Source organism: Diadema setosum, chromosome 2 (genome assembly GCF_964275005.1).
Source record: "Diadema setosum chromosome 2, eeDiaSeto1, whole genome shotgun sequence".
NCBI classification, from domain to species: domain Eukaryota; kingdom Metazoa; phylum Echinodermata; class Echinoidea; order Diadematoida; family Diadematidae; genus Diadema; species Diadema setosum.
In genome coordinates this window covers 21183222-21207907 of record NC_092686.1, presented here as the reverse complement: position 1 = coordinate 21207907, position 24686 = coordinate 21183222, and the positions used below count along the sequence as shown (strand labels likewise).

At 39.9% G+C, this 24686-nt stretch overlaps 1 protein-coding gene across 1 annotated transcript; it reads left to right on the top strand.

Moving 5' to 3' along the window:
- The first annotated feature begins 860 nt into the window (after positions 1 to 860).
- On the top strand, positions 861 to 21196 carry LOC140240727 (mitochondrial-processing peptidase subunit beta-like). The gene is made up of 13 exons (XM_072320491.1): positions 861 to 946; positions 6114 to 6257; positions 7574 to 7660; positions 7967 to 8096; positions 8598 to 8689; positions 9631 to 9737; positions 10402 to 10594; positions 13434 to 13538; positions 14031 to 14069; positions 14335 to 14429; positions 15326 to 15477; positions 15975 to 16139; positions 20243 to 21196. Exons 1-13 carry the CDS (start codon positions 884 to 886, stop codon positions 20305 to 20307), a joined length of 1437 nt encoding a protein of 478 aa, XP_072176592.1. The 5' UTR covers positions 861 to 883; the 3' UTR covers positions 20308 to 21196.
- Positions 21197 to 24686: the final 3490 nt, after the last annotated feature.

Genomic DNA, 24686 nt, shown 5'->3' with positions numbered 1-24686 from the left:
ATATATATATATATAACATTTACTCCAAGGCTTCGGATCTGTAGCCTATATGATTTTGTAACAAGAGATTCAATGAATAAATCATCACGTAGCGTGTTTGTACACCGCTATATATGCGGCATTACTTTGATCTTCGAGGAGTTTCAAAAAGGGTAACGTACATCTGACTGCAATTTGGCGACATAATCTAAACGATCTCCAAGAGAAATATCAAAACATCATTGTTATAGATACTATTTGTCATTTAGGCACTTGAGGGGCAAGAAGTAGGCCTACAAAAGATTTGATTTAGATATGTTAATGATCAAGAACTTGCTATGTGAGCACTTCTTTATCTGGCGACGCATTGAGGATTATATCAAACTTCGAATTGTATTTCTAATGTTATCCTGGTTGTCCCAAAAGCTTTATTGATATATTCCTATGAGGTATACCTCTCGGATGTATTGAACTCAAAAGGTTAATTGATTTCCAAGGGGCAAAAAAAAAACAAAAAAAAAACGAGTTAAACTGCATGAACATGCTTGCGACACGAAAATTGCATTTTTCTACACTTTTTCGGAGAATGGCCCTTTAGAAAAGTTTGTAATTTTCCGAGGGCAACTTGATTATAGGGATGCACTCAAAGGGGTCTCCAAACTACAAAGATTCAGCTCGTGGCGTGGCCGGCTGGGCACGTATCCAGAGGAAGAGCATCATACACGAGAGAGATTCAATGTCTACGTCCTGTAGCACCGAGCTTGAAGCGTGCAAAAGTACACAACCAAAAGGCGGATGACCCTTTACCCCTACACATTCGCTGCTCCCTCGTGAAAAGACGTGCCCAATCCATAGTCATGCTTCTATTCTGTGGGACACGCACCACCAAATCATTCATGCCAAAATGGCGTCGTGGTTGTCTCGAACGTCTGGAATCCTCTCCAGATTAGCTTCGTCGTCGCAATCGGTATGACAATTTCTTTGCTTGATTAGTAAGAACAGAAGTAACTTTCTATTTTTTGTTGAGAAATATGAGATAGACGGTTATGTCTAAATGAATTCTTGCTCCAGAAGCGCTGGTAAAGTCACGTGAAAGTACGTATGTGCGTGGACGGTGCAGCCTTTTTTAGCCTTTTGCATTTTGTCTTATGCAGTTTCACACAGTGGTCAATGGTGTGTAGGTCTTGCCGGTAAAGTGTAATGATGCACGCACATGATCATGATGTAACTTCTCTGTTTGCATGCCAACATATGGTAAAAAAAAAAAAAAAAAATGGGTAATCCCTTTTGCAGCTCACTCTGGAAGCTATACCGGGATGACCCCCGGGATGATGTGCATGTGTGCAGTCAACGGCTGTCAGTGATTGGGAAAGTATAGGCCCTATTTACAATAAAAAGTGTGAAGTGCTAGTAACACTAAAAACATGACCGGGCTTAGACCCTCCTAGAGCCTGCTCTTAATCCAGGGGGAGGCTGCATGCTTCTAATGGTAATGATGGGGACAGCAGCTTCCCAGAAAGTAGCTGGGGAGGGTGTAGTAACAGCTACGTAAGATAGTTTGTTCCAGATTCTGACTGTGCGTGGGTAAAAAGAATTTTCTACTTAAATAAAAGCATCTACATTTGCGTCCGGAATGGTGAGTTTTAGGGAGTGGTCTCGTCTACCAATGAATTCTATGCGTGTAATTTATATAGCCCAGACCAAATTTGAAAGGCAGTGTAGTCTAACATTTAGATATAGCTAACAGTTGTTATAACTTATAGCTACACGCAGCCGCTGTCGCAAAGCGACAGCGGCTGCACCTCTATTCCTTCGCAGACGTTGTCATTTTTCAGTGTGGTTGTGCGACTCCTTCATGAATATCTTTATTAATCGTGGAAAACTAAAATACAAGGAATTATCGTAATCTATGATAATCATTCAATAATCGGTATGCGATTTTTTGTTTAATTATGTCAAAAACTCACCGAAATCTGTGGCTGAAATCAGGTCTGTAAATGTCCTTATTGCTTCACTCCTCATCTGCATGTTATTTGAAAGGCATTCACTCTCGTATACTACAACGTACAACGTAGGTAGTCGGAGAGCTAGAGGTACCCCTCCTGGGATTTTGGATGGATTTTTGGAGGGGGCTAAGGGAGTTTCCTGTTGTGAATGAGTGTGCAAGTATGTGAATGATGTGATTTGCGTGTGTTGTGACAGTTGAACTTACTGGCTGGTGACAAGTGATACACTTGTAAGTGACCGAATACCGGAATACTGGTGCCCTTACCCTATGTTGAATATATCAACCTACTTTTTCCCCATATTGATTTTTTTTAATGCATCAGAAAATTTCACAGAATCCCCAAATATTATCACCTTGTCATTTCCCCAAAATTCGGACAGCGTCTTCAAAATTCGGACGCGCGCGCAATGTCAATACGCGTACAAAGGCCGCTGAAATATGAGCGCGTGCCGTACCTCGGCGCAAGGTTGCAACGGGGACATTGTGGCGCCCGTTCGTGTCTGAATTTTGGTGACTCGGCGCTTGATTCAGCCCCTATTATTCACTGCATCAGCATGTACGGACATTTTGTTTTTCTTTTGTGTTTTTGAGGATACAGTACCATCACACTCTGAGCTTGCGATAAGCGAAAAATATCACGACAGAACGGTGTAATTTTTCAATTCAACCTAATTCGTGTGCGCTTTGGAAAAGTTGCGGTGATTCTGCATTTTTGACGGCAAAATTTGGGATTTTAGATGGGTTTTTGGAGATGACTCGGGCACTTTCCTGTGGTGAACGAGTTTGCCAATGTGTGAAACGATGTGATTCCTATGCGTGTGTTGTGACAGTAGAATTTGCTGGCTTGTGATAAGTGTCCGGATTTTGGAGGCCGGCCGAATATTGGGGCTTTTACTCTAGGGAAGGATGTTAAGTCACGGTAGAGGGTAGATTCGCAGTTTCACGGTTTCACGGTTGAAAAGCTCCAAACATCACTCAACGTTGATAACGGTCTGTGAGGGAATGATATCTAGATCTAATCGGGCTGTGTGCTCTTTAACTTTTGTTTGAGTGCCATTGAGTCCTTGATGGAAATTAATGAGTGGGGGAGGGGGTTCCAATCTTTGGCAGATTTTGGGGAAAAAGACTGTGGGAAGCAGTTGGTCTTGCTAAAAGGAACAACCTTGGTTGTGACTTGTACTAATTGCACACTTGGGAATGTGAGCTTGCTAGTGTCAGCCTGTCATTCTGAATTTCTAAGCAGTCTATGATGCAGAGAACAATTCCCTGGAATTTGTTGAATCAACTTGGGTAGTATTTGAGAATACGCTCTTTAGATTGCCAGTGGATGGATGCTTCAAGTCCTTGTTGAGGAAAGGAATCCATATATAGATAACTAGTGAAACTGTGGTCTGACTTAACACCAGAGTGGAATGGTCCTCCTCTCAAAGACTAAGTTGCAGCTTTATCAAAGTCATCAAAAGTTCATCTTCAGGGTACTGCAATCTCCTTTTTCTGGGCATTTGATGGTTCCTCACTTGGTCTGTTTTTTTCTTCCAGAGATGACAGTCCTTTGTAGTAGTGCAAAGTGGTTACATGAGGGCGCACTTGTTCCATGAGCCATCAAAATTCTTCATACATTTTGATTCCAAGTGGTTTTAGAAAGGAGAAAGCTGAATGTGACTGATGCGATTGTATTACAAACTGTGTATAGTTTTTGAATTTTGAAAGTTATAATCATATGTACCATATCAGAACAATGATGTCGACATCAGATTAAAGATAATAAAAAGTTTTGGTACCTCAAAAGTGTCCTTGAATTTCCTTGTCTTAGTTTGTGTTTCAGGTTAAAGTACCTTTCATATAACTAACACTGTGAGACTTACTCGCCCCAAAGTGCTCTCATGTCTTAGTAATCATGCAATTAACTGCGACCAGCAGCCCCATACGCATAGCGACCAGCAGTCCCATACGCATAGCGTAATCGGGCTTCGCATTGTAGCATTCAGGATCATGACAGATTTAGTATCGCAGGGTAAATGTCAACTTAAAATCCCATAAATTCTTCAATTTGAAGACTTACCAATTAAGTTGAAGTATTGAAAGGAGGCTTCGGGCAACGTTTGGTTCTGCCTATAGTCCCTTTCTGTTCGAATTGATGACTGAATGTGACTCGGTCGACAGGACCTTAGGAGAGCTACATACAGTACACTGAATACTACAGCCAGTGCCTGCGAACACATCACATGCGCACAAATTTCAAATCCATGAACGGATAAGATGTTTGTGTGCGCATGCGCTGGCCATAGTATCCAGTGTATGTAGCTCTCCCAAGGTCCTCTCGACCGAGTCACATTCAGTCATCAATTCGAACAGAAAGGGACTATTGGCAGAACCAAACGTTGTTCAAAGCCTGTTTTCAATACTTCAACTTAATTGGTAAGTCTTCAAATCGAAGAAATTTTTGGATTTTAAGTTGACATTTACCCGCGATACTAATTCTGTCATGATCCTGAATGCTACAATGCGAAGCCCCATTACGCTCTGCGTATGGGGCTGCTGGTCGCAGTTAGCTATGCGTACAATGGGCTGCACGCTGCTGGTCGCAGTCAGTGGTTTCGTACAATATTTATCGACGCTGTACAGCGTCGGCTCTGGTACGAAACCATTATTGCATGATTACTAAGACATGAGAGCACTTTGGGGTGAGTAATTCTCACAGACAACGTACTTTAACCCGAAACACAAACCAAGACAAGGAAATTCAGGGAAGCTTTTGAGGTACCAAAACTTTTTATTATCTTTAATCAATGGTGCAAAGATAATCACATGAATAACATTTTGAAAGGTAGGATTTATTCCTTTCTCTTTTGTTATATTTACATTACAAAAAATGCATAGCATTGTGTGTGTGCTTGGCATCTTTGTTGGCTATACCAGGTTTTCATAAAAAGTGCAGGGTTACTTTGTGTGTGTGGTTGCATTTTTTCATGATATCCAAAAATAAAGACAAATATGATTGATGCAATTCCCACAAACTTGTTTATAAAATGTACATTTGTACAGTGTAGGTACTTTATCAGAATTTTGGGCAAAATACTGTGGAAGAATTTGTAATGCAGATTCTGAAAGTAAAAGATGATTGTGCATACTTGTATATTGTAACACTTGTATATAAGGTCTAAACTCGTCTAAACTCACATTTCTAAACTCATAGGTCTAAACTTGTAACGTCTAATGTCAGGCTGATGCAGATAGGTTTGGAGATTCAGCAAGAGATTTGATAAGGGTTAAATGAAGTACAGTGCACTCCCGTTATAACGAAATGCTCGGGACCGGCAGTTTTCTTTCGTTATAACGAAATTTCGTTATAACCGAACAAATACAATATACATGTATAACGAAAACAAGAAAACCACATATATTCTGTTTGCTGAATACTTATCATACACTGGAAAGCTATGTGAAATGTGATGGGATAATTGTATCACAATAATAAACGCAAGTTCCCCTCAGAAACTGTGCGTGACACAAAGAGCGAACACACAGTGGTGTGAAGCGTTCACCCATGCAGAGAAGCTATAAATGCTTGTTCCGCTACGAATTTTCGAAAGCAATTCGCATTTCGTTATAACGGGGGACATTTCTTTTGTTTTTCTTTGTCTGTGGCGCTCGGAAAAGACTTCGTTATAACGGAAATTTCGCTATAACCGTGTTCGTTATAAGCGAATTTTTTACCATAGACTTTAATGGTGATAATTTTGGGACCAGAAGATTTACTTCGTTATAACGAAATTTCGTTATAACCGTGTTCGTTATAACGGGAGTGCACTGTAGTTATATAAATGTGTGTTTTTATCAAAATACTGTCCCAAAGAACACTTTCCCCTTAATACAGTTCATACAAATGATTGCACTACTATACAAGGTCTGCTTTGTGTCATTCCAGCTTGTGTCATATAATGTATGCATTGTTATTGTTTTAAGTAGAGATCTACTGCATTGTTCTAATCCAGAAATGTTGCAGTAAGAATGGAAATAACTTTTCATGCTGGCATAAATCCAGGGTTTAATTTAACAAATTAGTAATATAGTCTTGTATGCACTAACTATACATTATAAATTTCTCCATTTTACTGTAATGTAGGGTCGGCATGCATCAAGGCGGCTCAGATCTACTCAGACAGCTTCATACCAACAGACTATCGTCAATGTCCCTGAAACACGGGTGACAACACTAAGCAATGGCTTCCGTATCGCATCTGAGGACTCAGGGATACCAACAGCAACAGTACGTCAGAATCTTCTTGCCTTAAAGATATCCATTTGATGATTACGCTGAAAGTTATAGTTGTTTGTATACCTTAGTGCAAAGTTAAATGAGAATGAAATTTCATGTACAAATAATGGTTGTATTTTGGAAATGCTCATAGCTAAGTGTAATTTCCAAAATGTTGCTAAAAATTCAGAAACTTGTGTTGCCTTTCATTTTCATTTAGAAAAAAAAAAGTTATCAAACACTCATGGAAATAATATTTAAACTAAGAAATGCTTCATTGGAAAAAAAATAAATTTAACATATTTATTTGAAACGAAAATAAAACCTTTCTCTGATTTGGTACTCTTTATTTCATACATGGTCTTCAGCATGTTTAATAGCTTTGTTCTTTGTAAGAAGAACATATCAAGAGAAGAATTTCACACTTGAAGGATTCTGAGGGTCAACAAATGAATCTCAGTGTGTGAATATATGTGGTATAAACATGTCTCTTGAGTGTATACCGCAAACTACTTGTTACTGCGGTTGTACTTTCTTTGTATTTGATAGAGCAAAAGAGAATCCTGTCATGTGCTGGATTAGTGTCCCCTTTCATATATGCTAGACAACTTCTCCCATTCACATATTTAACAGAATTTGCGCAGAGAAACTCTAGTCTAAATAGAAATGACAAAATGAAAGCTAAAGCTATAGATTAATGAAGGTATGAATGATGCTATTGGAAAATAACATTTTCAGTGTCTTAAAGGGTGTGTACAGTTCTGGTCGAGGTGAGGATTTAGCTTTTAACATTTTGCGAGATATTCAGAAACCACTCTATGAGATGGCAAAGAGCATGCAGTTCTAAGGGGTATCAAAAGTTTATTCGATGAAAATCGGTTTTGAAATGGCTGAGATATCCAAAAACAAGGTGAAACAAAGAGATCCTAATAAAGTTGTGGCATGTCGCCTTTTATTATTAGCACTTTTTTTTTTATATCTCAGCCATTTGAAAACCAATTTTCATCAAATAAATGTTGAATCCTTAAAATTACATGCACTTTCATATTTCATAAGAGGCTTTTCATTATCTCACTTAGGAATGTTCAAAACATGAATCCCCCCTCAACCAGTACTGTACAGTCCCTTTAAGGTTATTTGTTGGGCAGTTGGGGATATGAAGGAATAAGAAATACCTGTTCAATTCTGTTCCTTTTACAGCTTGTTTTGCCTTTCCCCCTATCTGCATTAGTGCAGTCATTATCACAGATTAAGATAAGAAATGCAATTTCTGTCTGTGAATTATGTCATGCTCACTGCTTATTTTATTCTGATTTGGTTCCTCAAAGGTTGGTCTGTGGATAGATGCTGGAAGCAGGTATGAGAATCAGCAGAACAATGGAGTGGCACACTTCTTGGAGCATATGGCATTCAAGGTACAGTCAAGATGGCTGCTGCTTTTGCACTGAAATTCTGTATTGTGTACGGATCATTGAGCATATTGGATCCACGGTGTGATGCAGTACATGCTTTCTGTCCTTTTCCTCTCATTCTATCCACTGTCATGTGTAATATGAACACAACTGGATGATGCAGCTACAGTTGTATGCTATCTTATCTTCTATACGCTGAAATGTGCGATTCAAAGCAGTATCATAGTAAGGTATGGTATGCATTGTATGACAAAGTTTAGAAAATGGGGCTCATGGATGTTTGTTGCATTTTTTCCAACTTTCTCACAGGGAACCAAGAACAGGTCACAGATGGATCTGGAACTGGAGATTGAAAACATGGGTGCTCATCTGAATGCTTACACATCCAGGGAACAGACAGTGTACTATGCCAAATGTTTTGAGTCAGATGTGCCCAAAGGTATGCATTCTCACTACTTCAGCTAGTTCTCTTTGAAATTTGACATAACTCGCTGAAATATGACACAACCTTTGTGTTTTTGCTTCATATTGAATAGTGTGCAGTGATTGCACATTTAGTATGTAAATGTTCAAGCATTGTTTGTGTTGGCATTTTCACTGTATTATGAACTGGGAAGGTCATTCATATATTGTTACATGTGTTGAAGTAACACATGCTGAAGTAGCACTCATTTCTTCCATATTTTACATATCTAAAGAAAATGGAACCTTGACTTTGTACTTCTACATCATAAATCAAATAACATTTTCTTAGCTCATAATCCAGCATGAAATGATGAATGAAAATGATGTTTTTGCAATCAGTGTAAATGACCTCATATGAACAGCGAAGCTTGTTATTGTCTTTGAAAACTGGACTTCAACCAGCAGAGTGCTTGTAAGATTTCACCCTTGAATTCACCCTAGACATTCATCACTTACTGTTTCCTTTCTTTTCAAGCTGTTGAAATCCTCGCTGACATCATCCAGAACAGCACTCTTGGAGAGAACGAGATTGAAAGGGAAAGAGGTGTTATTCTCAGGGAAATGCAGGTATGGGCTCTTGTGGGAATATGATGACATAGGACTAGAGGAGGTGTATATAGGGCTAGTAATAATATCTGTCATGAAGGAGTGAATTAAAATGCTGCTGTCAGAAGCTATCTTAGCAGCTGATTTGTAATCATTGTTCGGCAGGAACATTATAACATGATAGAACTGTGTGAAAGGAGTGTCAGACTTTGGGTCAATATGTCTTTCTTTTCCTCTGCAATTTGAAAAAATAGTGAGGCTCTGGAAGAATGACTGCACTTTTGGTAGATGTGGTATTTCATGGCTTGGTTTTGTTGAAATTCAAAACAGACAGATATATACAAAAGGATATCAGGTGGAGGATATGCTTCTGTCTACTACAGGCTCTTTAAATAATTTTTGCAAAGTATTCCTACATTCTAGATTTCCTACATCAAGATGATTTTTGTCAGTCTTGGATGATTTGGCAGCAGACCCCAATGAAAACATCATTTTTGTTCTTTAATCTGCCAAACTCATGAGAGCTTTACACTGAACCAATGATACACAATAGACAAAGCAGGAAATGGTTGTTGTTGTTGTTCATTTTCCATTTGTGAAGATGGCTGGATAGCCCATATTCAGCTATACTAAGCTGGTCTTCCATGGGGTCCAGTTGGATGTGGGGTGGGACCACTTCACCGGGTTAGACACCCTGCTCTTTGCGATGAATGAATGAAGCGGGATCTTTTACGTGCATGAGCTGTGACTCTCTCATACACGGGACCTCCATTTTATGTCCTATCCGAGGGACAGAGTGTTTTGCCTCTTGCTAGAGGGGACGGTATGTTTACACACAACATTGCTCAGTCCAGACTCGGGTTCGAACCCGGGCCGCGTGATCGTGAGGCAGACGCGCTACCGACTGAGCCAACTCACGGCCCTCACAATTCTTTCCATATTCTTTTGCTTGATATTTCCAGGAAGTCGAGACAAACCTGCAAGAGGTGATTTTTGACCACCTGCATGCCACAGCCTACCAGGGAACAGCACTCGGCAGAACCATCCTTGGCCCCACTGAGAACATCAGGTGAAGACTTGTCTTCCAAACTGAATTTATGAAATATTGAATTGGTGAAAGTGTGAATTACAAAAGATTCAAGAAGTTATGCTTTTGGTCTTACGCAGAAATTGCTATAATGAGAATCATGTAACACATACAAGTACCTCTGCTGATGAAGTTTGACATGGATTTTATTCAAATACAGATGTATACATTTATGAAGGGTCAGTGATATTTATATTGTATTGAATACATGCACTTATGTGTTTGTTGAGCAAATACTAGGTGTACATTGTACAACAGTTTTTTGCTTGTTGTTGTATGGAGACCAAAAATGAATCATTTTTCCCATTTCCTTTAAGTCTCAGTCTGAAAGTCATAAGTGTAAACATGATATTTTGATAAATATTCGAATGTGGCATGTTGATTTTTTCCCCTACCATATGGTAGTTATCTTGTGAAGGACTGTTAATAATGGAAGAAGATATAGTAGTTGGAAGATGAAAGTAAAAGCACACCAAACCATGGAAAGCTTTAGTAGTCGTCTCACACACAGCATATATTTCAAAGGGTGATTTCTACCCAGATAGCAGAGAATGTTTGTTTGTCTCACTGTTTGCACTTGTGTAAGAAGAGGTCTTAGTGCAGAAGTGATTACTCTGTAATGAGCCATACATGTCTGGTTTCACAGGTCCATTGCCAAGGCAGATCTCCAGGACTACATATCCACCCATTACAAGGGTCCCCGCATCGTGCTGGCCGGAGCAGGAGGTGTTAACCATGATGAGCTGGTCAAACTGGCTGAGAAGCACTTTGGCAACCTGGGAACCGAGTATGAGAATGAGATCCCAGCCCTCACACCCTGCCGATACACAGGCAGTGGGGTATGTGTCAAGCCTACTCCACCTGGCATTAATCTGCTGCAGGCGCGCCGGAAGCAGTTTTGGATTGGGGGGGCAAACACTGGAGGGGGCTCAAGATTAGACCATGCATATGTTACACAATACACACATACACACACACACACGCACGTCATCTATTATATATATATATATATATATATATATATATATATATGTATATATATATGTAAAGTTGATTACGGTGGGTCGAAACATGGGGGGAACCATCAAGTAATTTTGACGGTCTGTATGCTTGTGCGTGTGTGCGTGAGCAATAATGGGACTACAATACATTACGGAATGTGATACTATATATATTCAACAACGCAGTCATTGAGGAACATTGTAAGTTTTCCTTACATGGATTATGGAATGACGGTGTGAAACGATCGACAAATTATATACTGTCAGCAACATAAGGTGAATGGCATAACAATAAAATGCGAGCGAGCGAAGCGAGCGAGCTTGAAAATTTTGATATTCTACAGTTCCAAAACTGGAGTTTTAATAGTAGCTATATATTTCGCTTTGGAAATAAATGGGAGCGCATCGGGCGCAACTGCTGGCAATTATTTGCAGCAACATTAGGAGAAAGGCATAACGATTCAATACGAGCGAGCGAAGCGAGCAAGCTTGAAAATGTTGACATTCTACAGTCCCAAAACTGGGGTTTGTAGCTATATCTTTCACTTTGGAAATTAATGGGGCGGTGCATCGGGCGCAACTGCTGGCAATTACTGGCAGCAACATTAGGAGAATGGCATAACGATTCAATACGAGCGAGCGAAGCGAGCAAGCTTGAAAATGTTGACATTCTACAGTCCCAAAACTGGGGTTTGTAGCTATATCTTTCACTTTGGAAATTAATGGGGCGATGCATCGGGCGCAACTGCTGGCAATTACTGGCAGCAACATTAGGAGAATGACATAAGGATTCAATGCGAGCGAGCAAAGCGAGCGAGCTTGAGAATTTTGACATTTTACAGTCCCAAAACTCCCGTCTTTCGCTTTGGAAATTAAGGGGGTGGGGGCATCGGGCGCAGCTGCTGGCATTTACTGGCAGTAACGTTAGGAGAGTGGCATAACGATTCAATGCGAGCGAGCGAAGCGAGCGAGCTTGAAAATTTTGACATTTTACAGTCCCAAAACTCCCGTTTGTAGCTATATCTTTCGCTTTGGAAATTAAGGAGGGGGGGGGCATCGGGCGCAACTGCTGGCAATTACTGGCAGCAACGTTAGGAGAGTGGCATAACGATTCAATGCGAGCGAGCTAAGCGAGCGAGCTTGAAAATTTTGACATGTTACAGTCCAAAAACTCCCGTTTTAACTATACCTTTCGCTTTGGAAATTAAGGGGGGGGGGCATCGCGCGCAACTGCTGGCAATTACTGGCAGCAACATTAGGAGAGTGGCATAACGATTCAATACGAGCGAGCGAAGCGAGCGAGCTTGAAAATTTTGACATTTTACAGTCCCAAAACTCCCGTTTGTAGCTACATTTATCTTTCGCTTTGGAAATTAAGGGGTGGGGGCATCGGGCGCAACTACTGGCAATTACTGTCAGCAACATTAGGAGAATGGCATAACGATTCAATGCGAGCGAGCGAAGCGAGCGAGCTTGAAAATTTTGACATTCTAGAGTGGCAACAACTGCCGTCGTAGCTATGTTTTTCGCTTTAGAAATTAAGGGGGAGGCGCACCGGGCTCAACATTACTGCTGGATGCGAGCGAGCGAAGCGAGCGAGCTTGAAAATTTTGACATCTTACAGTCCAAAAGCTGCCGTTTGTAGCCATATTTTTTCCCTTTTATTCATATATATACATATTTATTTTATTTTCTTTGTTTATTCATTTATTTTCATTATTATTATCATTATTTTTTTTTTTTTTGTTGTGGGGGGGGGGCTTTTTGGGGGGGCAAAAATGCGTTTTGCCCCCCCACTTTTTGGATTGGGGGGGCGGCCGCCCCCCCTGCCCCCCCACTTCCGGCGCCTATGATCTGCTGTTCATTTGCAACCCCACTAACATGTTACTTTTTATGTGTTACTGACAGTTACAGGAGAGTGCATGGAAAAATTGTTCAATAAGATAACCAGGGCTGATAGTACATTAGGATACATTTGGTGCCAGCTGTGTTGGCAACATGTTTTCACAAGCATGAAATCATACATGTTAGCTGCAGTTCCCATAATGATACCACAAATTCAACTCCTGTAGTCTTCTCAGTTTGCCATTTATGAACTACCAGTATTTACTTCAAACTTGCTATATGTAAGTTTGTAAAATGAAGGCACATCATCATTGAATCACATTATACTTACATGTCAAGTGCCATCCAACATACTGTAAAACATGATATTTTAGCAGCATGAAATTTTCGCGAATTGGAGCTGACAGCCTTTTTCACAGCATGAAATTTTCGCGAAGTGCCTCTAGCATTCAATGCATATAGTGTATACAAGAGCCTTTGCATGCATTTTGATTTTGCGAATCTTGGCTCGCGAAATTCACAAAATTAAAATGCATGCGAACATCAGTCGTTTTACAGTAATGATTCGTTGTTAGCTATTTACCATGCCAGTTAAGTTCTCTTTTATAAAGCTATTTGTAAGTAGCTGTGCTACTTGACCAATTTTAGAGAAGACTTTCTGAATGAATCGTGCAGAATGTGGCAAAGCTTAAAGTCACTTTCTTCCTACAGTTTTGAACATGACAGTTACATCAGAACTAGCAATTAGGCATAATGGATAACATTTTCTACCCCTCTGTTAAAACTACTGTTTCTGTTCTAATTTGATGTCTTGTCTTGTAATGTGATGTAGATCACTGTCCGAGATGACAAGATGCCTCTGGCTCATATTGCCCTCTGTGTGGAGGGAGTAGGCTGGGCCCATCCAGACAACATCCCCCTCATGGTAGCAAACACTGTAAGTATCTCCCCAGCCATCTCATTTAGAGCAAGTCTTCCTGTGGATAATGGGACTACCTAGTTCAAAGATTTATGACATTGTCATTGGTATCTACAGGAAAATGGGGGACATGAAAATTCATTGTCATGTGTACTTATCATCAAAGGAATGTTGAAAAAGAATTGTTGAAAAAAGAAAAGATCGAAGGTAATCCGTTTTTGCCATATCTCATAAACTTTAGCTCTGTGGACTCAAAATAAGCACTCGAAGCTTGCACTATTAGGTACTTGTGCAGTAACAAATATGACATATACAGATTCTTAGGGCTATGTATAACCTCAAGTTAAGAAAAAAAAGGAGAACAATTTGATTCATTTTCCTCTCAAGCTTGGAAGAGTTTTGGCTGTCAGTTGTGAATAATTTGACACTTTAAAAAAACATTTGATACTTTGTTGTTCTACATCCTTTGCAAGATGAATGATTTATTGTTCCTTTGTTTCTTGGTTCCAGTTGATTGGCAGTTGGGATCGCTCATATGGAGGAGGAGCAGTAAGTTTCAAATTCTGTTTTTATTTTTGGATGTATGCCTAGTATAAGTATTACGTGAAAGTAGTAGAGACCATTTATAGCCTTCTTTTTTGGAAAAGCAAGATATTGTTCTTTTATTCCTGCAGAAATCATCTTTTTTTTTTGGCCAATTTATCTAATCACACATGACTCTCAAAGTCTACATGTTCACTAAGATGGTAGACATGGTGAATTCCTGTTAGACTGTTTTTACTTGATCTCATGTGATATTGGTTGTCTCTTCCAGAACACCTCAAGCCGACTGGCCAAGGCAGCCTTTGAGGACAACCTCTGTCACTCCTTCCAGGCCTTCAACACCTGCTACACTGACACTGGCCTCTGGTAAGACACCTCAGCAGGGAGGAGAGGAGGTGGTTAGGGAAACAAATCGAATACAGTTAACAAGTACAAAATTGGCTAAATCAAGGAAAATTCTACACAGAATGGATATAGAAGCATTAATTCTATTGTGTAAGCCGTAATTTACCTAAGTCAAAGGATTTTCTGTGGTTCCCTTGGATTTGACTTAGGCGAGGTTGTCTGTATTTACAGCCCTTTACTATCTGATATCAATGTCACAGCTTATTCCTTATGAGTCCTTTCATGCCATGTTTGAGCGTTTGAACCATACCATACTGTACCATACCATACTGTACCATACCATGCTGTATTGAGAGCGTTTGAGCGCTCTGTGGAGACAGCGTGCCTAATGAGCTATTTTTAGACTTTAGGGGTCACACATTTTGTAGCAACCAACACATTCACCTGGCGTGCTTACTCTTATATACAGGTGTCCCTAACATAGAGAATCAACTCTTTGCATTATGACATTGTGCGTATTACGTGCATTCTTCTCGTGCCGACTTCTGGTATGGTACGGTATGCTTTTGAAGTACATCAGGAAGTGGTCCACTTTAAGCTCGGTTTGGTTTGGTACGGTACACTTGCGTAGCGTTCGAGTGCTCTTCTGGCGCGGGTATGATACGTTACTGTACGCTTTAGGAGAGCGCTGCTTAGGTTAGCATTTTTGTTAGTCTTGAGTAGCCCTTACATGCAATGGCATATTAGTGGAAGTAATGCCTCTTCAACCAGTGCATTTATTTCATGGGACAAAGTACCAATAGGTTGCAAATGACTTAAATCTGGAAGCCATAGCATCAAGTTTACTTTGCACACATTGTTCTGAAAAGTTGGAAAGAGGCATAAATGCCAATGAATGTGATTGTTGTTATTGCCAGGGGTGTGTACATGGTGGCTGACCCTCTGGGTGTGGAGGACATGGTATACCACATCCAGCAACAGTGGATGTATCTCTGCACCAGTGTGACCGAGTCAGAGGTGTCACGGGCTAAGAATCTGCTCAAGACCAACATGCTCCTGCAGTTGGATGGTAAGAGTGTCGGTCTTCAGTGATTCTTTCTCAGTAACAGCTTTACTTTCATTTCTCCTATGTCACTGTCAGTCTGCCTTGCTATTGTCTACCTGTTTGCCTTTTCCAACCTGTGTTTTATTTATGGCATGAGATGCTTCCTCTTGTGATGACATATTTCCATTTTCTGTTCTTTTGATAAGAACAAGACCAAATGATGAAATGAAAACATTTTGTTTTCCCTGGATATATGAGCAGTGTAGATGAACAGGCTATGCATTTTTAGGTAGTCAAGGAAATAAGCAGTACGTTGTCTGAAATCTCTATTTACAACTGAAGTATTTTGTCTTTGAAATAAAGCAAGATTATAGTTGCATATGGAGGTACAAAACTTATAGTCCCAAGGAACTTCATACTTTATAAGGCGATGGTATTGTATCTTCATTTTGAATAAATGATTGCATAAAGTCGACGTAGAATAAAAATGATAATAATGTCTATGTCACCTTTTTTCCTAGGCTCTACTCCAATCTGTGAAGACATTGGCCGACAGATGCTTTGCTATGGTCGCCGCATCCCACTCCCAGAGCTGGACGCCAGGATTGACAGCATCAGCGCCAAGACCGTCCGTGATGCATGCACCCGTTACATCTATGACAAATGCCCCGCTGTCGCTGGCGTTGGTGAGTCTGGACTGAATGACTCTCAGTATTTCAGATTTCTTTCTGTCAGTGTGATTCAACCATGATTTTGCTGACAATGCTGTGCAAACACTTTATAGGTACTATAAAATACAGTGAGTCAACCTTGCCTGAGTCGAATCTATTTGGACTGAAGAAATACCGTAGCTTTGACTTATGAGGGATTAAAATCAACAGAATGTAAAAAGAAGAGGGCTTAAAAAGACCTTTGAATTAGGCGATTATTTGACTGTAGCCTATACTGACTCTGAATTATGACAGTTTTGAAGCAATGATGTATACCTATGAGGTAACGAGAATTACATCAAAATTCAAAGCTACCTGCCAGACTAACTTTCTATGTTGTTATGTCCCCCTTCCATGATTTGACATGCCTCCGTTAATTTGAGGAAGATTTTATATAATTGTATTCAGTGCATACAGTACCTTTTGATATCCATGTTCTCTGAAAATGGGTAGATTAGCATGTGTATCAGTTAAGGGAAACAAAGTATGTTTCCCATAGAATGCAATATGTAGTGTGTCAGGGCTCGACCTTAACTTTTTTTCTAGGAAGCCAGCCGGGCTCCTCAGGGACCTTTTTAGGGAGCCAAATTGAGTTTTAGCGAGCCACGGTTCCCTCAGTCACAATCAGCAGTAGAGGTCTATTGCGTGTATTAACCTGGTGGAGAAGATTTCATTTAGATATAACATGCATTTCTCCACAGACACAAGCCTGAGATACCTTGTTCTTAGTCTCTAACACACAGTGTGTGTGTGTGTGTGTGTGTGTGTGTGTGTGTGTGCGTCGCACGTGCGTGCGTGTGTGTGTGTGTGTGTGTGTGACTGTGCCTGCCATGTGCACCTGCGTGTGTGTGTGTAGGTGTTTTGTGTGGTCCCTCTCCCATTCCCTTGTGTAATTTCTTGCCCTGGTCTGATCATATCGTCTTTCTTTCTCGGTTCTTCTTTTTTTTTAGCTGCAAGGTGTGGGTTAGAAACAATTATGTAACGTCACATGTTGATTGATCAGCAGAGCTGCCAAGCTTTGGAAGCACAAATCCGTACTCAGCAGCTCCAAAATCCGTATTTTCCACCAGAATCTGTATTTTTTCCATCTCCCTCTTTTTGCCATTTTGAATTAAACTCGTCGACTTATAAGGCCTACAAGCTCTTTAACATAACATTACGGCACATGCTGAAGTATCGAGCTGGTCACCAGCACGATAAAAAATCCAAACTACGCAATGTTCAGCGTTGATTGATTGCTTTCTCTCAATGCATGTGTACAAGACTACAAGTGCATGTATGTACCTCCAGAAACTTGCTGGGCTGGTTATGGAAGCTTCCACTATCTAGCAGGGGAGGGGGAATGCTTTCATCTTCTCAAGAAAGCTTCTGTGTCAGTGAATGCAAAACTCTGTTCGCTGTTTCCAACTATTGTTTACTATAAAACATAACCATGCGTTGTTTTCAGGCTTTTCAATTTTACTGGATTTTAAACATCAGTATTTTCCGAAAGTACCGGTATTCCAATTTCTTGTACCCTAACTGGAATCGGAAAGTCTGCTATAACGATGATCGCAAAATGCCGTGCTGTGTGTGGTTGCGCCAATGTGCAAACACGTGGTTGTACTTTCAAGTTTAAAGGAATGCGCCATGTGCTCCTGCCTAAGAGGTTACTGCAAGTTCGATGGATCGAATGCGCCATGGATAGCTGAGCTGATGGCTTGTTTAGGGTAAACATGCAGTTAAACATTCGATACGAAGAAGTCATTACGTTTTTCACGAGGAAAAACATACAAAACAAACAAAAAACAGCTACGAACGAATGTTGATAGCCAAAACTTTGAAAAGTAATAAGCAGTTATGATGAGCATGAACTGAAATTAATTGTCATGATTTTGCTGTCTAAGCAGGTGATGACTGCATCTCATTGGACCTACTCATAGTGAATTTGTCTTGGCATACGATACCTTTTAAGTATTTCTGTGATTACCTTTTTGATTGACTGATTAATCGATCCTTTTTTATTGTTCAGGGAACATAAGATATTCGATTAAGTACACTATATTCGACTGTTTGATGTTTCCTACTATATGGGCCAAAAGAAAGGCTATAGAATCACGATATCTTTGCAATGATTCCTTTAATTCAACTAATGAGCTGGTTCTTCGATCGATATTTCCAGGATATTTACACGCTGTTTATTCCAGTGCGCGCATTCTTTCGTCTGGCACGCACCTGGGTGTGGCACCTGCTTTTGTGGAAATTTCCACAAGGGCAGAGGGGTGGGTGTCAAGTTTCTTCGAGCCGAAGAGACTGCGCGCATGTATTCAGTATTTCACAATCTCTTCGCTCTAATTTATTGTAATTCATGCTTTCCCCTTATTCTTTGCTGATATTGAACATTTAGATTTAACTTTACGAAGTTGGTAGATCGTGGATCTTTTTGTTGTGAGGTGTATGTAATTTCTTTTTTTTTTTTCAATCATTCTTTGGTGGGGAAAGAACTTAGAAGAGTAAGGGGAAAGAAGAATAAGAGGGAAAGTGAAATAAAACGAACGGCACGTACGCTCAGCATGCAGTAAGCCGTCTTTTTATACCAGCATAGTTTTCATCATCACCATCAGACATCACTCAGATCATTTTAGCCTTTTCCTATCAACATTAAGAAACACGCATAGTCCCTCGGCGAGATAAAAACCGAGGAAAATAAATAACAAATACAAAGTATCAACACCTACCAACACAAATATTTAGAAAAGACAACACACGTCGCTTCGATTCGAAAAAGTATTGTAGCAAAGTGGAGAAATCGCCGTTACGGAAATAACAGTGCGAGACACTTGAAAGAATTACGTTTAAATATTTCAAAGTATAAAGGGAACGGATAAAGTGATATAGAATGGAAGAAATCGTACCAAACGAGGTGTGAGAAACGACAGAAATAGAACGATAAGTACAGTAGTAAGTAGGATTTAATAGGCCCTAGCAAGTTTGCAGCACCGATAGCTACGCGAAAATTAATACACATTGGAAACTCTGTATTGCGACGAGATCCTTGACTTGGACCTTGGGATCATCAATAAACGATACAAAACAAAGGAAATTAATTCATTTTGACCGGAAAATAGTTTGTTATAAGTATTCTGTTATATGAGATCTCCTTTAATAGGCCTAGAAATACATCAAGTTTCCACGATACTCGCGGGAAAGAAAGCTCGAACGCTTTTCACCTGCACATGCTGCAGTGCACATCAATACACGAACAGAAACTCACCTCTTCCTTGCAGAAAAATGATGCAATAACGTTACAAAAACACACACACAACACTCTAAAAATCATTTCGCACTTGGGAGGCAAGGGAAAAGCGGAAGAAGTAGAGAAAATGAAGCAGACATTGCACAACGGAGCGCTTCTACCCCGACTAAAAACGAAATAGTGTACTGTTTATAGAGGCAGCTGGCTACAGTGTGTAGCTTAGCTATCATACTCACGCTCCCCAGCCGGCCACACATGGGGATACCACGGCGATCGATGTAAACATCCAGGGTCCGTAGGCGACAGGGATTCAGGCGCGCGGAGTTCCGTTCGGTGTCCACAGTACGCAAGCAGCGAATTGCATGTGCGCACACTATTCTATAATAGAAGATACGAACACACACACGTCGGGTACACACACACACACACACACACACACACACATGCGGGCAACGTGGGCCGGCTGGAGAATGAAACATGTTCAGCGTGTAGTCTATATTGCAATTTCAGGGATAATAACTTCGAGCGTCAGGGCTCGCTGCGCGCGCCGGGGCCGCTCACGCTCGTCGATAGTATGAGTGTACATGTACATAAACTATGATTCTGTCTTGAAACGTGAGGCTCTACGGCAAAAAAACTTAAGGAGCCAGCCGGGCTTTTTTCATACATTTCTGGGGAGCCCGTAGTGATTCTAGGGAGCCAATGGTCCCCGGGCTCCCGCTAAGGTCGAGCCCTGTGTGTGAAACAACAAAGTTGTATTGAACAGGATATTAGTTGTGATCAAAGTTGTTTGTCCAGTATCAATGATGGAGGTTTGGGTATGCATGTTTGTCTTGGTTTTTAGGTCCAGTGGAGCAGCTGCCCGACTACAACAGAATACGCACCAGCATGTACTGGATCAGGCTATAATGGTCCTCCGTTCTGGCTCTCTCTGGACTCCAGTCACAAGAAATGCAAGAGGGACTACCTTTCGACTGTGCAGACGGGATAGCGAGAGACCAAGAGAAATGAAGATATAGATTTGTTGTGTGAAGATATGTCAAAGATATAAACCTTTTATGCTGTTTTCTTGTCAAGCAATGTGCATTGGTGGTTTGTGTCTTGTGCTTGACATAGATACAGGAACTGAAGTCTTGTATATGTGTTCCATGAAATCTAGTCTCACCACACAGAGTGTGCTGGGCTATTGAAGCGTTGTGCCACTGAAGCACAGCAAAGGAAATAGAGAGTCTATGTGGCTTCAGTTGTCAAAGTGAACTCTGATAAATATTCATACCTCGTCAACTATGTAGCAAGTTCTTATATGCAGCCTTTCAGCACTGTGATAGGACGCTACTCTAGAAATGAAAATTGTAAATTATGCTGACTTTGAATGGTTATTTATTCCTATCCAGTTTGTCTCAGTGAAATACTTTCAGTTCCCTTCCGCTGATAACCAGTGATCTGATTGATAACCAATAATCTGATTGAAATTAGAAAAAAAATAATACAGTGACATCTCTCTTACACACCATCCTCAGGTTCCCATTTACCCCTTCTTAAAAGGAGCTATTTCATGAGGGCATATAATTATATACCATGTGTCTGTTAGAATGAGAGCCTTGATGCTACACTACTGTAAATTGACTTGGATAAACTACCAGACAGTGATGATGAAACTAGTGTTTCCATTATTCATGTTCATGCAAACTGAAGCAACTACACTTCTTGTGTCATGTGGAGAAGGCAATATATGAATTTGTAAATCTGAGATTAAAGTGGTTGTCTTTTTCAAGTTGAAACCATAGAATGGTGTGTACACTTGTTTCAGTTTCATTTGCTTGTTTCATTTTCATGTACTGCATCTGTACCTCCATATGTGGTGTGTGAATGTGCAGGTGTAGTCCCTTGTGGGGATGTGTCTGCACATGCACTAGAGGTGGTTGCTGGCAACGCGATATATTTGTGTGTGCGTGGGTGTGTGTGTGTGTGTGTGTGAATTTTACAATTTTGCAAGAATGTTGTTTTCTGCAACAAAAATGTGTGGTATATCTTGTCTGAACGGTGAGAAATTGCTACTTTTCTCTCGAAAAGTGTTAATACTTTCTAGTGTATGTAAGCAGGGTCAGGGCACAGTGCAACTCCAGCTTTGTGTTACATTACAAGAAGTAGGTTAGCCACAGGACTACATTTTAGGTGTAACAGCAATTGGTTTCAATGTTTTAAAAAAGATTGATGACTCTTTCCTTTGAGAAACACAAGGATGACAGCAAGAGACAAGTGACAATGTCATTGAATTTGACCGTTGAATGTCTGAATCTCATCACAACATCTGAATATGTTAGTTAAGGAAAAAGAGTAGGTTGTTTATAATCAAATGATATCTTTTCATAATTCTACTTTGTAATCACCAAGACCGTGATCATAGTAGATGCAAGATTCTATATTAGCTAACAACTTTCTTCAATTTGGGCTTTAAAATAATTTTGTTTATTTAGCTCATATTTCATCCCATGTTGTGTTTCACTGCTTTCATGCAATATATATCCCTCCTTCCACACACACCAAACACACTGTAAGGTTGGCTCCCAGGTTTTGTAAGCACTTCAAAGCACCACAACCTCTGCCTTCAATTGTCCATCCACACTTTAAGAATTAATTTTGATTTTTGCTAGGTGAAGTTTTCCTTTGTTTAAGTGATAAGTCAAAGGAGGGGGATCCAAGCAAAAACTTCATCACAGCATTGTAAATGACAAAAATGTGTGACAAATGACTAAATTGAGTAGACTTAGTTCGAAAATGATTGACAAAAGACAAATTTGAAACAAGGATTGGCATATTCCAGATTTCTTGGGACGAAATTGAACTACAAATCTCTTAAATTGAATGAAAAAGTTCGAAAACGAACAGGAAAACATATTTGATACAGAAATTTTGCACCATTTTCATAATTTTTACTTGCCCAACATGAAATTTTACTCTTCCATGCAGGTGGGCGAACACTAGTGTCCAGCCCTGGTTCAGACACCAAAGTGCAATTTTCATTGGTCAGTTGGGAGCTTTGATATCCCATAAGCCCATGGGTATTAAAGGGAGCATATAGTTTTGGTTGAGACCTAACTTTAGGTTTCTAATATTTTTGGTGAGATAATGAGAGACCTCTCATGAAATATGAAAGAGCATTATAATTCCAAGAGGGGTTCAGTGTTTTTGATGAAGATTGGTTTTGAAATGGCTGAGATATCCAAAAAGAGCATTCTTACTGCGAGGTGGGACCCACCTTTTATTAGGATCGCTTTGGTTTACTTTGTTTTTGGATGTCTCGGTGATTCCAAAACTGATTTTCATCTAATAAACTTTTAATTCCTCTTAAAATGGTATGCTCTGTACTATTTTTATAAGTGGTTTCTTGGTATCTTACTAAAAGTTAAAAGCCCAATTCTCATCTCCACCAGTACTATACAATCCTTAAAAGTATCAACTGAGTCTTGTTTTTGGATGTCTCGGTGATTCCAAAACCGATTTTCATCTAATAAACTTTTAATTCCTCTTAAAATGGTATGCTCTGTACTATTTTTATAAGTGGTTTCTTGGTATCTTACTAAAAGTTAAAAGCCCAATTCTCATCTCCACCAATACTATACAATCCTTAAAAGTATCAACTGAGTCTGGTTTTGAAATGGCTGAGATATCCAAACAGAGCATTCTTACTGAGAGGTGGGACCCACCTTTTATTAGGATCGCTTTGTTTTACTTTGTTTTTGGATGTCTCGGTGATTCCAAAACCGATTTTCATCTAATAAACTTTTAATTCCTCTTAAAATGGTATGCTCTGTACTATTTTTATAAGTGGTTTCTTGGTATCTTACTAAAAGTTAAAAGCCCAATTCTCATCTCCACCAGTACTATACAATCCTTAAAAGTATCAACTGAGTCTGATACAATTTAGTCCATTTGCCTTCTGGTTGTCATCTAGTTGTATGGCCTAAGAAGAATGTAGCCAAACCTGGTAAGTATTACAGTTTATGATGGGGAATCCGAGGGTCGGGGGAAATGAATTCAAGAGAATGGAAGTACGTTGTAGTCCAAGAGGGGTTAGTTCAGGTTAACAACACAGCATATACATGCATCTTGTACACAATCACTTCCACACCTTTTTATCTGCCAGGGAGTGCTGGCATGTGCCTAATCAAGCATGTTTGATCATTCCATCTCACAAAAACATGTTTATTTGTACAATACTCCACACCTACATTTTATCCTCACACAGTCGGCATTTGCCTCCTACGCTTACAGGTATAGTCAATGTTCCTCTTGTATATCTTGGGCAAAGAAGGAGGAAAGCAAGAGAAGAAAAGATGAGAAAAAGGAGAAGAAAAAAAAAAGCACTACTTCCATTATGGAATCGCACTACACCATACTTCCATTAAGGAAGTAGAGTCTTAAAAATTCCCACTCATACACACAAACGCACGCACACAGAGCACCGTTCACATTGACACTACATGCTTCGATAATTCAGAATACTGGAAGACAACAGTGCTGGATCAGGAAGTGATTTTCAGACTCTCAACAATTCACAGTTTATTGCCGACAATACTGCACAAACATAAAACTGTTGATATTTTTTTTCTTCAAATCTTCAAACATGCATTACAAAGGCTCTGTGATTCCCTGACATGGAAAAAATAAAAACAATAAAATGTTAGAGACATATAAAGTACCTGAAACATTTGGCAACAACCAAAACATTCCTTACATCTTCATAAATCTTCCTAATTTATTACAGTAAATTAGAGTTCATATTCATGAGACCATCCTAACCTCCTTACAAGAAATCATTCCCCACGTCCAACAGGGAAATGACAAAATCTTAACTCCTTATTTCAAGGTACAGCCTTAGTCTTTACACTTCTTCCTTTCACATAACAAAGACAAAAAGAACCTCCACAGAGCAGCAACTTCTTGCACGACGTTTACAGCACACACTTTGGAGTTTGAAGTCAATTTGATGACAGTAGACTTCCACTGATTCACAATTCAACATGATACAATTGCTCCTGTGACCAAATATACATCACATCATAAACGTACTCTCTTTGTAGACAAAAAACCCACAATGCAGTCTGTCTGTTCTTTGTCCATCACTTTTGGATATTCCAAGATGTCTCTCTCCCTCCTGGTGAAAACCAATACATGCATTCTTAATCAATCTCTCCTTTCAATCACTGCATTACCTGGTACTAGATATCTAGCCTCTTCAAATGTCGCCGACATGTACAAAAAGCTTTCTCTGACACACACACACA